Source organism: Lates calcarifer, linkage group LG17, assembly GCF_001640805.2.
Source record: "Lates calcarifer isolate ASB-BC8 linkage group LG17, TLL_Latcal_v3, whole genome shotgun sequence".
Lineage (NCBI taxonomy): Eukaryota > Metazoa > Chordata > Actinopteri > Centropomidae > Lates > Lates calcarifer.
Window position 1 is genome coordinate 23192020 of NC_066849.1, and position 16627 is coordinate 23208646.

Sequence of the window (16627 nt, forward strand, 5' to 3'; positions counted from 1 at the left end):
AAAAAATGTCATAGTATAGTAGGCTTCAAAAAATGGTCAAAAAAGTCATAGTATAGTAAGGCATGAAAAATTTCATAATAAAGTAAGGCGTGAAAAATGGTCAAAAAATGTCATAGTATAGCAAGGTGTGAAAAATGTTTAAAAAATGTCATAGTATAGCAAGGTGTGAAAAATGGTCAAAAAATGTCATAGTATAGTAAAAATGGTCAAAAAATGTCATAGTGTAGTAGGGCTTCAAAAATAGTCAAAAAATGTCATAATATAGTAAGGTAATGAAAAATGGTCAAAAAAGTCATAGTATAGTAGGGCTTCAAAATAGTCAAAAAATGTCATAGTATAGCAAGGTGTGAAAATGGTCAAAAAATGTCATAGTATAGTTGGGTCAATGGTCAAATCATATGTGTAGGTCAAAAAAAATGTCATAATATAGTAAGTATGAAAGGTCTCATAAGTAATAGTCAAAAAATGTCATAGTATACAAGGTGTGAAAAATGGTCAAAAAATGTCATAGTATAGTAGGCTTCAAAATGGTCAAAAAGTCATAGTATAGTAAGGCATGAAAAATTTCATAATAAGTAAGGCGTGAAAATGGTCAAAAAAGTCATAGTATAGTAGGGCTTCAAAAATAGTCAAAAAATGTCATAGTATAGCAAGGTGTGAAAAATGGTCAAAAAATGTCATAGTATAGTTGGGTTTCAAAAATGGTCAAAAAATGTCATAGTGTAGTAGGGCTCAAAAATAGTCAAAAAATGTCATAGTATAGCAAGGTGTGAAAAATGGTCAAAAAATGTCATAGTATAGTAAGGCTTCAAAAATGGTCAAAAAGTCATAGTATAGTAAGGCATGAAAAATTTCATAATAAAGTAAGGCGTGAAAATGGTCAAAAAATGTCATAGTATAGTAAGGTATGAAAAATGGTCAAAAAAGTCATAGTATAGTCAAAAATGGTCAAAAATGTCATAATAGTAAAGTGTGAAAAATGGTCAAAAGTATAGCAAGGTGTGAAAAATGGTAAAAAAATGTCATAGTATAGTAGGGCTTCAAAAATGTCAAAAATGTCATAATATAGTAAGGTATCAAAAATGGTCAAAAAAGTCATAGTATAGTTAGGTATGTAAAATGGTCAAAAAAAGTCATAGTACTAGTAGGGCTTCAAAAATAGTCAAAAAATGTCATAGTATAGTAGGGCTTCAAAAATGGTCAAAAAATGTCATAGTATAGCAAGGTGTGAAAAATGGTCAAAAAATGTCATAGTATAGTAGGGTTTCAAAAATAGTCAAAAAATGTCATAATATAGTAAGGTATGAAAAATGGTCAAAAAAGTCATAGTATAGTTAGGTATGTAAAATGGTCAAAAAAAGTCATAGTATAGTAGGGCTTCAAAAATGGTCAAAAAATGTCATAGTATAGCAAGGTGTGAAAAATGGTCAAAAAATGTCATAGTATAGTAGGGCTTCAAAATAGTCAAAAAATGTCATAGTATAGCAAGGTGTGAAAAATGGTCAAAAAAGTCATAGTATAGTAGGGCTTCAAAAATAGTAAAAAAATGTCATAATATAGTAAGGCATGAAAAATTTCATAATTAAGTAAGGCGTGAAAAATGGTCAAAAAATGTCACTATATAATAAGGTATGAAAAATGGTTAAAAAATGTCATAGTATAGCAAAGGTGTGAAAAATGGTCAAAAATGTCATAGTATAGTTGGGTTTCAAAAATGGTCAAAAAAATGTCATAGTGTAGTAGGGCTTCAAAAATAGTCAAAAAATGTCATAGTATAGCAAGGTGTGAAAAATGGTCAAAAAATGTCATAGTATAGTAGGGCTTCAAAAATGGTCAAAAAAGTCATAGTATAGTAAGGCATGAAAAATTTCATAATAAAGTAAGGCGTGAAAAATGGTCAAAAAATGTCATAGTATAGTAGGGCTTCAAAAATAGTCAAAAAATGTCATAGTATAGCAAGGTGTGAAAAATGGTCAAAAAATGTCATAGTATAGTAGGGCTTCAAAAATGGTCAAAAAAGTCATAGTATAGTAAGGCATGAAAAATTTCATAATAAAGTAAGGCGTGAAAAATGGTCAAAAAATGTCATAGTATAGTAAGGTATGAAAAATGGTCAAAAAAGTCATAGTATAGAAAGGCGTCAAAAATGGTCAAAAAATGTCATACTATAGTAAAGTGTGAAAAATGGTCAAAAAATGTCATAGTATAGCAAGGTGTGAAAAAATGGTCAAAAAATGTCATAATATAGTAAGGTATGAAAAATGGTCAAAAAAGTCATAGTATAGTTAGGTATGTAAAATGGTCAAAAAAGTCATAGTATAGTAGGGCTTCAAAAATAGTCAAAAAATGTCATAGTATACCAAGGTGTGAAAAATGGTCAAAAAATGTCATAGTATAGTAGGGCTTCAAAAATAGTCAAAAAATGTCATAATATAGTAAGGTATGAAAAATGGTCAAAAAAGTCATAGTATAGTTAGGTATGTAAAATGGTCAAAAAAAGTCATAGTATAGTAGGGCTTCAAAAATAGTCAAAAAATGTCATAGTATAGTAGGGCTTCAAAAATAGTCAAAAAATGTCATAGTATAGCAAGGTGTGAAAAATGGTCAAAAAATGTCATAGTATAGTAGGGTTTCAAAAATAGTCAAAAAATGTCATAATATAGTAAGGTATGAAAAATGGTCAAAAAAGTCATAGTATAGTTAGGTATGTAAAATGGTCAAAAAAAGTCATAGTATAGTAGGGCTTCAAAAATGGTCAAAAAATGTCATAGTATAGCAAGGTGTGAAAAATGGTCAAAAAATGTCATAGTATAGTAGGGCTTCAAAAATAGTCAAAAAATGTCATAGTATAGCAAGGTGTGAAAAATGGTCAAAAAATGTCATAGTATAGTAGGGCTTCAAAAATAGTAAAAAAATGTCATAATATAGTAAGGCATGAAAAATTTCATAATAAAGTAAGGCGTGAAAAATGGTCAAAAAATGTCACTATATAATAAGGTATGAAAAATGGTTAAAAAATGTCATAGTATAGCAAGGTGTGAAAAATGGTCAAAAAATGTCATAGTATAGTTGGGTTTCAAAAATGGTCAAAAAATGTCATAGTGTAGTAGGGCTTCAAAAATAGTCAAAAAATGTCATAATATAGTAAGGTATGAAAAATGGTCAAAAAAGTCATAGTATAGTAGGGCTTCAAAAATAGTCAAAAAATGTCATAGTATAGCAAGGTGTGAAAAATGGTCAAAAAAGTCATAGTATAGTAGGGCTTCAAAAATAGTCAAAAAATGTCATAGTATAGCAAGGTGTGAAAAATGGTCAAAAAATGTCATAGTATAGTAGGGCTTCAAAAATGGTCAAAAAAGTCATAGTATAGTAAGGCATGAAAAATTTCATAATAAAGTAAGGCGTGAAAAATGGTCAAAAAATGTCATAGTATAGAAGGTGAAATGTCAAAAGTATAGTAAAGGTTGAAAAATGGTCAAAAAATGTCATAGTATATCAAATGTCATAGTATAGTAAGGTTGAAAAAATGGTCAAAAAAGTCATAGTATAGTAAGGTATGAAAATGGTCAAAAAATGTCATAGTATAGTAAGGCGTCAAAAATGGTCAAAAAATGTCATAGTATAGTAAGTGTGAAAAATGGTCAAAAAATGTCATAGTATAGCAAGGTGTGAAAAATGGTCAAAAAATGTCATAGTATAGTAGGGCTTCAAAAATAGTCAAAAAATGTCATAGATATAGTAAGGTCATGAAAAATGGTCAAAAAATGTCATAGTATAGTAGGGTATGAAAATGGTCAAAAAAGTCATAGTATAGTAGGGTATGAAAAATAGGTCAAAAAATGTCATAGTATAGTAGGCTTCAAAATGGTCAAAAAATGTCATAGTATAGCAAGGTGTGAAAAATGGTCAAAAAATGTCATAGTATAGGGTTTCAAAAATGGTCAAAAAATGTCATAGTATAGTAGGGCTTCAAAAATAGTCAAAAAATGTCATAGTATAGTAAGGTGTTGAAAAATGGTCAAAAAAATGTCATAGTATAGTAGGGCTTCAAAAATGCAAAAATGTGTCATGAAAAATTCATATAAAGTAAGGCGTGAAAAATGGTCAAAAAATGTCATAGTATAGTAGGGCTTCAAAAATAGTCAAAAAATGTCATAGTATAGCAAGGTGTGAAAAATGGTCAAAAAATGTCATAGTATAGTAGGGCTTCAAAAATGGTCAAAAAAGTCATATATAGTAAGGCATGAAAAATGTCATCATAAAGTAAGGCGTGAAAAATGGTCAAAAAATGTCATAGTATAGTAAGGTATGAAAAATGGTCAAAAAAGTCATAGTATAGTAGGGCTTCAAAAATAGTCAAAAAATGTCATAGTATAGCAAGGTGTGAAAAATGGTCAAAAAGTCATAGTATAGTAAGATGTAAAAAATAAGTAAAAAATGTCAAAAAATGTCATAATAAAGTAAGGTATGAAAAATGGTCAAAAAATGTCATAGTATAGTTAAGGTATGTAAAAATGGTCAAAAAAATGTCATAGTATAGTAGGGCTTCAAAAATAGTCAAAAAAATGTCATAGTATAGCAAGGTGTGAAAAATGTCAAAAAAAAATAGGTTCAAAAAGTAAAAATGTCATATATAGTAAGATGATTCAATAAAGTAAAGGTGAAAAATGGTCAAAAAATGTCATATATAATAAGGTATGAAAAATGGTAAAAAATCATAGTATAGTAGGGCTTCAAAAATGGTCAAAAAATGTCATAGTATAGTAAGGTGTGAAAAATGGTCAAAAAATGTCATAGTATAGTAGGGTTCAAAAATAGTCAAAAAATGTCATAATATAGTAAGGTATGAAAAATGGTCAAAAAAGTCATAGTATAGTAGGTATGTAAAAATGGTCAAAAAAAGTCATAGTATAGTAGGGCTTCAAAAATGGTCAAAAAATGTCATAATATAGTAAGGTATGAAAAATGGTCAAAAAAGTCATAGTATAGTAGGGCTTCAAAAATGGTCAAAAAATGTCATAGTATAGCAAGGTGTGAAAAATGGTCAAAAAATGTCATAGTATAGTAGGGCTTCAAAAATAGTCAAAAAATGTCATAATATAGTAAGGCATGAAAAATTTCATAATAAAGTAAGGCGTGAAAAATGGTCAAAAAATGTCACTATATAATAAGGTATGAAAAATAGTCAAAAAATGTCATAATATAGTAAGGCATGAAAAATTTCATAATAAAGCAAGGTGTGAAAAATGTCATAATAAAGTAAGGCGTGAAAAATGGTCAAAAAAGTCATAGTGTAGTAGGGCTTCAAAAATAGTCAAAAAATGTCATAGTATGGTGAGGTGTGAAAAATGGTTAAAAAATGTCAGGGAAATTGGCTGTAACCCTAACCCTAACCCGCGGCTACAAATATTGACTTTCATACAATATTAAACAGATTGGCAAAATATTCAGTGTTCAGAAATATTTATTTGAGTAAGATAATTCAGTGTTGCAGCAGCAAAAATAGAAAAAGGCATAATACAAACAAGACAAGATATAAGATAATGTATAACAATATGAACAGTATAAACAGGACTATGTACACAGTAATAAATTGGAGTACTGATATTGATATTGCATTTGAAATAGCAAAATACCAAAATGAAATGATGAACAGAACATGTGTTCTTGTCTCTCCAGGAGAAGACGACAGCAGCTGAAGACCTGAAGTGGATGAAAGAAAACAAAAGAGGCTGTTAATTGGATAAAAGACCTCCACCATCTCACTACTGTAAACAGTGTTGGTTTCCTGTTGTTCAAGTCAAAACACCTTGTTTTTCTCTACCATCTGTAATGTAGTCATGGGCACATTTTCCAAAGACTAATATGTCTTTATTAAGCACCTGTGAGAACATTCAAGTGCTTATGATGTAACTATTTAATTAATAATTGTATCACAAGCAGTTAAATGATCACAAAGATGCTCAGTAGACATGTTCTTCTCTGGAAAATGTGCTCATAAATACACTGACCCTAACCCTATCTAATGAGTGTTTCCTTGTGGTTAAATGTTTGGAATTAACTTTGCTGTGAGTTGTTAAATGTCTGGAATAAAGTCAATTCTCTACTTTGAAACTGATGTTGTATAAATTATTTTATTTCCCAGAGCTATTTTTCAACACTTTGAAAATGTATATTTTTTTTAAAGGTTTTTAATATATTTTAAAGGCTTTACACTTGTTTTGAGTTTGATAGTTATTGTTTAGACCTTTTTTTAAAGTTCAAATTTTATTTTTTACAGGTTTCATGCTTAATTTTTGGACCTATTTTTAAAGGATGAGTACTAAATGTTTTAACTTCATTTATCAAATCTGTGTGTTTAAGTGTTTTATCCCTTTTTTAGACCTATTCTAAAGGTTTGAAATGTACTTTTTTAAAGGTTCCTATTTATTTTTACACATTTTTGCAGGTTTTACATAAAAACATTATAGGTTTTATACATAATATTTGACGGTTTTCAATTTTTTTTATACTTATTTCTTAAAAGGTTTTCTATTCAAAACTATGGTTCTCTATTTTGTTTTTTTATATATATTTGTTCTACATAGACTTTTTACAGCTACATGGTTGAAAAATACTAATTAAAACTAATAAGTTACAGTTAGTGCTATTTGTTCCAGACAAGAGGCTTTAAAATGTCAAACAGCAGCTGAGATAATGACAGAGTCTGACTGAAAAGAATAAATAACACTGACCTTCTCGAAACATCTTGATGTCTGTCTCTTCTCTCTGTGATTTAATGGTTGAAGTTTGAATCCTGTGGAGAAAAACACAACAAACATTAATATAAAGATGTGACTTTTCACATCAAAATAAAAGCACAGACACTTTCTGGGTACTGAACTTCAAACTATCAAAAGAAAGAGAATTAAAAAAAACAATAAATCTAAAAAAAAACCTGAGTGGGGAGTAACTGGTTCTGGACTAATCAGAACTAGTCCAAGAGTTAACTGAGCTGAATAAGTTCTTCACATTTTTTTGATTCACTGTACTAGTGAGAAAGATTTGGGGGGGGCTGATGTTCAAATTCATCATTTTCTCTGAACTGTACATTCATGATGAAAACAAACTTTAATAATGAGTGAAGTCTTTTGTGACAAATCAAACTATTCAGACTTCAGATCAATTACCAAAAATAAACAATTAAATGTCAGTGCTCTGTGTTGGACAGTTGATGTAAAGCTGTTTGTGAATTACCTGGAGGCCTCAGTCCTGGTTTCAAAGAACTTCTTCATTACACAAAGACTGTCTGTGATCATGGATGAAGTGGTGACATCTGGAGTAAATAAAAAGAGAAATATGCAAAGGAAAATGATCAATACACTATGACCTATTCCTCATCAACAGTTTAACCCCAAAACATGGATAAATATTCAACATTACAGCTGAATCAAATTTTGATATGTGACAATAAACATGGTCTGTTTACTGTCACATATGACAAGAAAAGGCATCAATAAAGCTTAAATTTCTATATTAATTATTGTCAACCAATCACTGGAGGAATCATGTATATTACTGTGAACTGCATAGTAAAAACTTTCACTTAAGGAAACTTTTGAAAGCAGTGATGTCACCTGTGGCATTTTAAATTATACTTCAATCCACAGGCAGAAAATTTACTGAACTATTTGAGTTTTAAAAAATTATTATAACTAGTACTATTTTCTGGCAATTTATAGACACTATTAATCACATATTATTATAGTCAATACTTAACTTATGAAATGCTAAGGATTTAAACAATAACACTACTATTACTAAAATGAATAATTCAGCTCATCAACACGTTATTCAGACTGGGTAAATCTTAAGGACACATACCTGTTTGGTCTGTAAGGTGAGAGCTGGTGTTTCTGTCCAGGCTGCAGCAGCTGAATGAGTAAACCTGGAAAACACAAGTTCAACATTTGAAAAACAAATAACCTCATTGATGAGGAGTAGTTCACCTCCAAAACTTGAACAGTGTAGAAGAATACAACACTGAAATGACTTTATTGATGTCAAAGAGAAAAGCAATTTTTAAAATAGCTCTTATAATAATTTCAGTAACAGTAATCTCAGCTCATACATTGTGACCTACTCTTGAGGCTTAAAACTTGTGGAGGGGCAGTGGAGTTTGAATCTAGTTTTCAAGCTCAATAAGGTCCCAAGTCACCACAAACAATTTTCTAATCAATATATATACAACAGGGGATCAATGGATGGTTATGGACAGATTACTACAACAAAGCTACAAAGACACACAAAACGACAGAGACAAAAAAACCTGAGGCGCAAAAAGATCACAATGAGATGCTTAACTGCCATACTGCGACACAAAATGGGCACAAAGAAACTTTAAATGACCAGGAATACACACAAAACGTCAAAGACACAATATGATGCAAAACAACCACAAAGAAGCTGGCCGTAAGATATAAAACAGCCAGCTAGAGATGCAAAACGATGCAATACCACTGCAAACAGACAAAAATGATCACATCGACATGATAATCCGCCGTAAACTGACTTAAAAATGACCAAAATGGAGCACAAAATTACAAAGCAAAGCAAATGTATGCAGATTAATTATCAGGAGATGCAAACTGAGCCGTAAAGAGACAGACTACTGAACAGTTACCACCCACCATAGCTCATGTCAGGGACACTTTGGTCAGAAACATCAACACACTTTAACCCACGCAAATAAAAACGACGGTAATAAGGAAACTCCCCCACAGACATCATTGAATGATAAGGCTAATGCTAACGCTCGACGCTAATGCTGACGCTCGCCACCAATGCTAATGCTAACACCCAGGTGTATAACAGCCAGGTAGAGACGCAAAATGATAAAAAAATGACCACTGATAGACACATACCGATGAGAACGACATGATAAACCACCATAAACGGAGTTAAAAATGACCAAGATGGAACACAAAATGACAAAGAGACGCCAAATGTTGGTACAAATACAAACAGGTATTTACACACATTACCAAGAGCCCGTTAGGTGCCCACAAGTCATGCCAGGGACACCTCAGTCACAGAAACACAAACACACTCTTACCCACGCGATATAAATGACTGAAAATATTAATATTAAAAGACATCATTGCAGGGTAATGCTAATGCTAGCACTCGCCGCCAATACTACGCCTATCCGATAATGCTAATACTAACGCTAGTAGCTATGTTTGCCTTACCTTCACGCCACAGGTGTGTTCGGCGTCCAGTCTCACTCGTGTTCGACAAAAAGCAGCTCCAGAGTTTGTTTGAGAACCAGACCTCTTCGACAACGGCATTCTCTCACAGTACTAGCAAACAGAAGCACTCTTTCAAACTTGGTGTAAATCTGTTTCCGGATTTGTTTCTCCGCCTCTCTGCGCTGCACCGATAATGCTAATGCTAACGCTAGTCGCTATGTTTGCCTTACCTTCGCGCCGCAGTGTGTGTTCGGCGTCCAGTCTCACGCCTGTTCGACAAAAAGCAGCTCCAGAGTTTGTCTGAGCATCCAGACCTCTTCGACAACGGTATTCTCTCACAGTACTGGCAAACAGAAGCACTGTTTCAAACTTGGTTTAAATCTGTTTTCCGGCTTTCTTTCTCCGCCTCTCTGCGCTCCTCCCAGAGAATAATAGCCAATGACCAGACACTTCCGGCCAATGACGACATACGTTAGCATTGGCAGAAAAACGCTGATTGGCCGCTCTGATTCCCATTCATAGCCCACCCTAAGGTAAAGTTTGGAGGCCATTTTGACGGGGTTTGTCGGTCAGTTCCTCGCAAAACAACTTTAGATACCCTGAGGTAAAAGCTTCTTGTGATTTCTCGGTCTGATCGATCAGAGCAACCGTGAATGACGAAAACAGGCTGTGATGGTGTTTCTTGTGGAGAATCACCGTCCATGATGCTCTGCTGATGAGGGTTCTTCTTCTTGAGTTTCCCGCAGACGAGACACATTGCTGCCTCCCACAGGTTGGAATCAGATTGCAGTTTGGAGTGAGTATTTCCATAAATGTAAATCGTGCTGAGGCGATGCAGTCAAATGTCGTTTATGTTGGGCCTTGGTAACAATCATTTAGGGCTATATTTATTATTTTCACGACCAGTTAATCGAATAATTAATTTACAAATACATAAAACAGAGAGAAGCTGCACATTTGTGGCAGTTTTGCTTGATAATTGACCCTTAATTTCATTTATCAAAAATTTTGATTCATTTTTATTCAGATTTAATTTAGTATGATTATTGGTACAGCACTACTAAAAATGTCAGTAGTTTAATCATTTAAAACCTGCCAGTCTGTGCATCAACATACAAAGTTTTTAACTGAACTTTAAACAGTCACGTCATACTGAGAGAAACTAAGTTTATTGTATTAACTGCTGCTGTCTCCTTGATATAAAGTCTTAATTGTTTTTTTTTTTCTCTCCTTCATTAACTATGTGGAGATTTCTCCTGAGTTGTTTTACTGTTGTTTTTGTTCTGGTTAGTTAACGTCCACTGCTTCTCTCACGGAGCATTTAAAGGAATGAAGTCCCACTCCAAAGACTTGTTTCTTAAAAACGTATTTATTTCGTAAATAGAACTGCATCTTCATAAACATCAGCTATGAGACAGATTTACAGACAAGAGGAGGAGGGACAGACAGACAGAGCAACAGATATCAGTCAACAGAAGAGTTATGATGGTGGTTTATTAATCGTCTTGGAGGTAAAGTGTGACTTACTGATGAGAGGAGGGAAGAGAAATGATTTTGTTCAGCACTGATGGTCTGCAGCCTTGAGTCTTACTGGGCGATGCTGAGTCACAGGACATTCTGCTGCAGAAAACTGATCGGTTGACATTTTAATTTAGAACCCTGTTTTTAGCTGATTCGATCAAGGAAGCCTTAATTTGATTCAGGTCTGCACACAGTGGCTGAGTTTTTTTCAAGGGAGTACTCTGCACTGACGTCACCTGTCACCATTTCTAAATGTGTTTCATGTTAAAACCACCTGAGAACCCAAACACAAGTCTTGAGTTCCATTTTTATGCTTCACAAGCAGACAACAAAGATGTACTGCTGATGCTGGTCTTACACATATTCAATACAGGACCAAGAAGACCAGAAGCAGGAATATTTAAAATCACGCCTGTAGACATAGACTCTTCGTGTCTTAAATAAAATATCCAATTAAACTAGGATGGTACTTCTGATGGATGACATGATCATCACCTGCTGTGATAAAATATTAAACAATCATTTTTTGAATTATGTGGCTGAGTAATCTGCTTCTAGAAATACCCCCAGAGGCCTCATATCCAAACCCCGCTCAGGTGACGTCAGTGCTGCCGTGCTTCAGAGAATCAGGTCTTGGATGTTTTCAGTGTCACATTTGATCTCAAGAAAAGACATGGCGTTTGTTTTCAGCATAGACAGCAGTTAAAAAATATTACATTAGTGTCATTTGGGGCCCAATTACATTTGATATGTTTAAAAAAATCTGACAGTCTGGATAAAACTTTTTAAACTCTCCACACAGATAACTACAGAAACCAGGTGTTCAATATTATGAATATTTAACCAACAAAATTTTAATAATTCCCATAGAATTTTTAAACTCATTATTATCAATTCACTTCATCCGACTTCTGTTCACAGTAACACATCAGTTTTCAAGTTTTTATTCCCCAAATGACTCAAATTGTGTCCCCAGTTTTTTAGTAATGTCCCTTTTAATCAAATAAGTCTTTCTGTCAATCAAGATAAACAGGGCAAGCCTACTTATGTAACGGACTGAAGAAAGGACATTTTAAATGTGAATATTATCATTGGTTTTTTCCATTTTGCATTTTTGTCATCATCAACATATTTCATTATTTGTTTTACTTTAATCAAGTACTACTTATCTCACTTATTGTATAACTCTGATTACCCATGAATTGATATCAATATGATCTCTTATTTATTTCATTTTGGTAGGTGACCACAAGGGGGCATCAGAACTGCACAAGCACTACAGGTGTTTCTAGCACAGATCAGCCCCATCTGCCTTCGGCCAGGAAGGACTCATCTTCCCTCCTCTGCCATCTGCTCTGATATCATGTAGAAAGTCTGCAGTGTCACAGCGCTGATGCCCCAAATGCTCCTACACACTGAGGTTAGTGCTGCTCCCAGAGAGGACAGTTTTCTAATTTTGGTTTCCACTCCCTGGATGGATATACTGCTTTTCTTTTTTTCCCTGTCTGACTGTGGCAGGACTAAGTGATGATTCAATATGGTCAGCTACTGACCTTTAGCTCAGTCAAGTCATGATGTTATGTCACAATTATCATTTGACAAAATACTGTTGCTATTTGAACTAAACATAGTTTGCTAACACTAACAAAATTGGTTTGATTTGAGATCTTCCATGTCATATGTATCAATATCAGAAAAACATTGTGTATTAATGTCAGCCACATCGCCCAGCCCTGATCACCGTTCTCTGATACAGTCTTACACAGTAAATGATAAGTTCACAATTTTTCAAAGTCCATCTTAAAACAGCAATCAGGTGTCCATATGTACAAAGAAACAGTTTTTGCTTTGTGTAATCATTCCTTCTCTGCAGCTGAAAGCCTCTAGAACTGAGAAGGAATCACTTCACAGCTGGTTTGGACAGAGGAGCAATTACAGCGATCAATAACTGTTTCAATGGGTGGTCATGTGGGTGCTGTTTTAAGATAGAACTGGAAAAACATGTGAGAGTCAGAAAGCTTGTGGTACAAACTGTGGGTGTGGAGTTGGAAAGACAGTGGTGTTTATCATGGAGGAACAGAGGGTTTGACACAAGGTGCAGCTGAGTTGCATTATGGGAATTGTAGGGTCCAGTGTTTGTGACCTGAACTCAGGACCTTAGGATAGGACATTTTGGAGTCTCCTGCATCAAATTTGACAATTCTCCTCTTTTTAAGGAATTAAAGGGGTAGTCTGGATTAAGTATTGCACTTCCATAAAGTTAGAAGACATGTGAAAGAAAGATTAAAACAAGTGCTGTCAAAATTAATGCAGAGAGGCTGAGATAATCAGACCTAAGTTCCCACTGGTAGCTCCTAGTGCTGGATCCCTTGTTTCCCATAATGCCACATAATAGCATCTTTCATTAGACCTTCCCTGCCTGTTAAATGTCCTAACTTTGTCATTTTTCAAATTCCACACACCTAGTTTATAATAATGATAAAGATTTTTCTCATGATGATCAGTATCTGTTCTGCTGGATGGAGTGATTTAACTGGAAGTGTCCTTTTTAAATGTCCTATAACATACGGACATCCTGTTTATTTCAAGCAGTGCAGCTGCCAGCTCCCAGCTGCACCTGCCACAAAAAGAGCTTAGACAGAGATTCAGCCTCCTGATTACACATCTAAGATCAAGTACAACATCTTGAGGAAGTTGCTGCATTCTGGCCATTTACAGGAGCCATTTTGATATGTAAGAGAAGTCAAACAAAAAAAAAGAAGAAAACAATGTACTGCAATAATAAATAGACACTTTCATTGTCAGTTGTTCCTGTGTGAACAGGCCCAGGTATGCATCAAACTACGTGTACCATACAGAAAATATCAAGAATATTCAATGAACTGACAAGAATGTGAATAAGTCAGATTTCCAGCTGCTGAGGGACAATGGTACTTCTTCACACAGTAACCACTGTGTAACAGAAACGTCCTATGACTCTGAATGTTCCCTGTGTGAGCTGAGGCATGTACTGGTCATTGTTGTGTGGTTCTTGATGTCAAGTTTAAAACGGTTGTCTCTTACACTTCTGTCAGCTCTCAGTCACCTTCTGGAGTCAACTGGATTCTCCTAAAAATAAGAACTGACTCAATTTGGCTAATTTTACCTCTTTTGACCTTTTCTTTTTTGGAGGAAAGTAGAGCATACAAAGAGAAACATTTGACCTTTAACCTGGCCGCAGCATGTGGGCACTGAGATCATACAACAAAGCTAAGTACCGCACTTCCTTCAACCAACATGGCTGCCATACAGAGGAACACACCAACACACACACACACACACTTCATCAACAGGTGGATAGAAACACACATGGCAAGAACAACGTAACAGCAAAAACATGATTCTGATGATTTCATGGTGACAGACGAGCAATGATTTGAGAAACAAAAGAACAACCAAAAAAGTGATCTCTGATATGTGACTTGTGCAAACGCTCTGCTTTTCTTTTCATCTCTGTTGAAGCTGAATCATATTTATCTGATAAATCTATCTCTGGAAAGATAGAGACATTCTGCTGTCTGGGTCAACATGCATCAGCTGTGATTTGGAAAAGCATCTCATCATTAAAGCCATTTTTGTCTCACTGAAAGCAAAACAGCACCATTATCTGATCGGATACCCCAGGAATATTTTTAGGCAACTAAGAGGGATGAGTCTACCTCGGATTCTGTTTGTAGAGATGTTATAAAACCTGATTAGGTGCATTTTGCAGCATTGAGTACATTGAGTACTTTCATTACCTCAAAATATTCCCTGACATCATTATCGTTAATGCTGAGATGCCTTTGCTAAACCAGGCTGAATGAGAGAAGGCATTCAAAGGGAACAAGTACAAAGTAACAACAGACTCAAACAGCTTCTGTCTGCAGTACCTTCAATAATCTATCAATATATAACCACTTGAAAATGTATGGCTTTTTCAACAGACCCCATCTGGCCTCCTTTAGAGCGATGCACCAGGGAGACAGAGGCCTGAACAGTCGGACGAGAAAGCAGCACGTACAATAATAATAGTCTTCTTAACAACAATATAAGCTTCTGTACAATCAGGCACAAAAATAAACACTTTTTTTCTGATAAACTCCAGTCGGAATCCTTTGGTCTTTGGTACCACAGTAGAGCTGAAGCTCCACGTACGGTATCGAGGGAGTACCGTAGGTCTGAAGGAAAACGAGTTGGCAGAACCCGCTGGATCAGCAGAGGCTCTGGATGCTACAGGACTGTGGGCGGTCTAGCTTTTTTCCCTTTCAGTCTGAATGAGAAATGACGGTGCAGCAGCAGGGCCGCTAGTTCAAAGAGACACCCGGGTTGGAAGTATATGGAAACAATGTGATGATGAGAGTTAGCTGCTAGCCAGCACCTCTGAGTAATTCCTAATGTAGTCTGATTCTGCTGAGCTGCTATCCTGGTGCTACATGGATGATGCTGGTTTGTGGTGTTGTCAGATCACTGCAGTCCTGTGGTGAGGATCGCCAGCTCGACCAAACCAAAATGGTCAGGTTACCAGGCTTTCAATGCTTCAAGCTGGGTGATGCCTGACAGCAGCTAATATCTGTAGCAAAAAAAAGTCCAGATTATCAGGAATCTTCATTCTGTGTCTATAAATATCTAGGGTCATTTAATGCCAGTTGCAAGAAAAAAGTTTGGCAACTGTACTGAAAATGAAATATAGAAATAGTTGCATGGGAGTTCATAAAACTGGTCTGATCTCAGAGGACAGCACCTGGGAGCTGACTGATGATTTAAGACTCAACGTGTCTTTACTGAATTGAAATATGATGTTTGCAGATTATTCTGCAGGACTCACAGATGCTCTGTTAGCAGCAGGAATCTGATAATTGTTGCTGTGAAGATGCTGACTTGATCTTTCTATGGGAATGGGCCCACAGATGTCTGCTCCATGCTGCGCTGACTCGTTCTCGTTCCACACGTCATGTTTCATTTCCTTTCATGTCGCAGCTCCCATCTGACATCCTTTTCAAGAATTGATCCACACTGTGACACAAACTGGTGGAGGATAAAGCAGCCTGCAGCTACAAGCTGAGTCCTTTGGTTTCAATTGATGCGACAACTCTCATTTGAGTCCGCTTTGCATCCAGCTGCATTGACTTTAAACTTAAGTAGATTTATAAGATGGTGGCAGGAGTGTGGGGGTGTGATTATGACTCATGGCGGAGCGGTAACCCAGCTCTGTGTGTTACAGTCAGTGGCTCCTGGGGAGTCAGCTGTGGCTGGCCTCGATGGGTGACAGCGTCAGGATGCTGCGATCGTTGGAAAAGTTCTCCATGTCATTCCAAGACCTGAAAACAGGCAGCAGTGACTGAGGGTTAGGAGACTGATGCAGTGAGAGTATATGTGCATGTGTGTGTGTGTGTGTGTGTGTGTGTGTTGGAGGGTCAGTGGGCTCTGCTGACAGTAGCTAACACACTGTTGTCCAAAGGTTTGTGACAACAATCTACAGAACCAGGCTGGAAGAAGCAGAGAAGGAGTGAGGGACAGAAGAGTGAAGAGTTAGTGATGGGTGTGATGGTGTTAGTGATGAGTATCAGAAGTCTCTCCTCATTAACTCACACTAATCCAGTTCTAACAGAGAACTGGGGCCCAGTTTCAGACAATTAAATTTAAAGACCCTGGAAAAGTACTTTTTTCAATTTGCAATCGGGCTCTACGAGAACAAACTATTATCAGCCTGAGGTAAAGCAGTTTCTGTTATTTCTGTTTTTCCTGTCATTGGTTTGAAGAGAGCAGGGCTCAGTGGGAAGAGGGTGATTTACATGCACCAATCAGAGATTGACAACATTTACTGCACCCTTATAATCCTCGTTTCTGAGTGCTGT

The 16627-nt window shown here is 35.4% G+C and overlaps 1 protein-coding gene and 1 long non-coding RNA gene across 4 annotated transcripts in view; one reads left to right on the forward strand and one right to left on the reverse strand.

Annotated features, from left to right (window-relative positions):
• Positions 1 to 6715, forward strand: part of LOC127143489 (uncharacterized) — a 12565-nt gene extending 5850 nt beyond the window's left edge. The window contains exon 3 of the long non-coding RNA XR_007814946.1: positions 5680 to 6715. This is a non-coding gene — a long non-coding RNA (uncharacterized LOC127143489). The remainder of the gene's footprint in view (positions 1 to 5679) is intronic.
• atp11b (ATPase phospholipid transporting 11B (putative)) overlaps positions 5446 to 16627 on the reverse strand; it is a 58052-nt gene continuing 46870 nt past the window's right edge. Inside the window, exons 30-33 of one of the 3 annotated variants that reach the window (XM_051077376.1) lie at positions 7864 to 7927; positions 7237 to 7315; positions 6735 to 6796; positions 5446 to 5703 (exon numbers count right to left, since the gene is read on the reverse strand). In XM_051077376.1, the coding sequence (XP_050933333.1) occupies positions 7295 to 7315; positions 7864 to 7927 (85 nt within the window). In that variant the 3' untranslated portion in view covers positions 5446 to 5703; positions 6735 to 6796; positions 7237 to 7294. Of the gene's footprint in view, positions 5704 to 6734; positions 6797 to 7236; positions 7316 to 7863; positions 7928 to 10580; positions 16091 to 16627 lie in introns of those variants that run through there. The other 2 variants (XM_051077377.1, XM_018687193.2) reach the window with 2 other exon arrangements.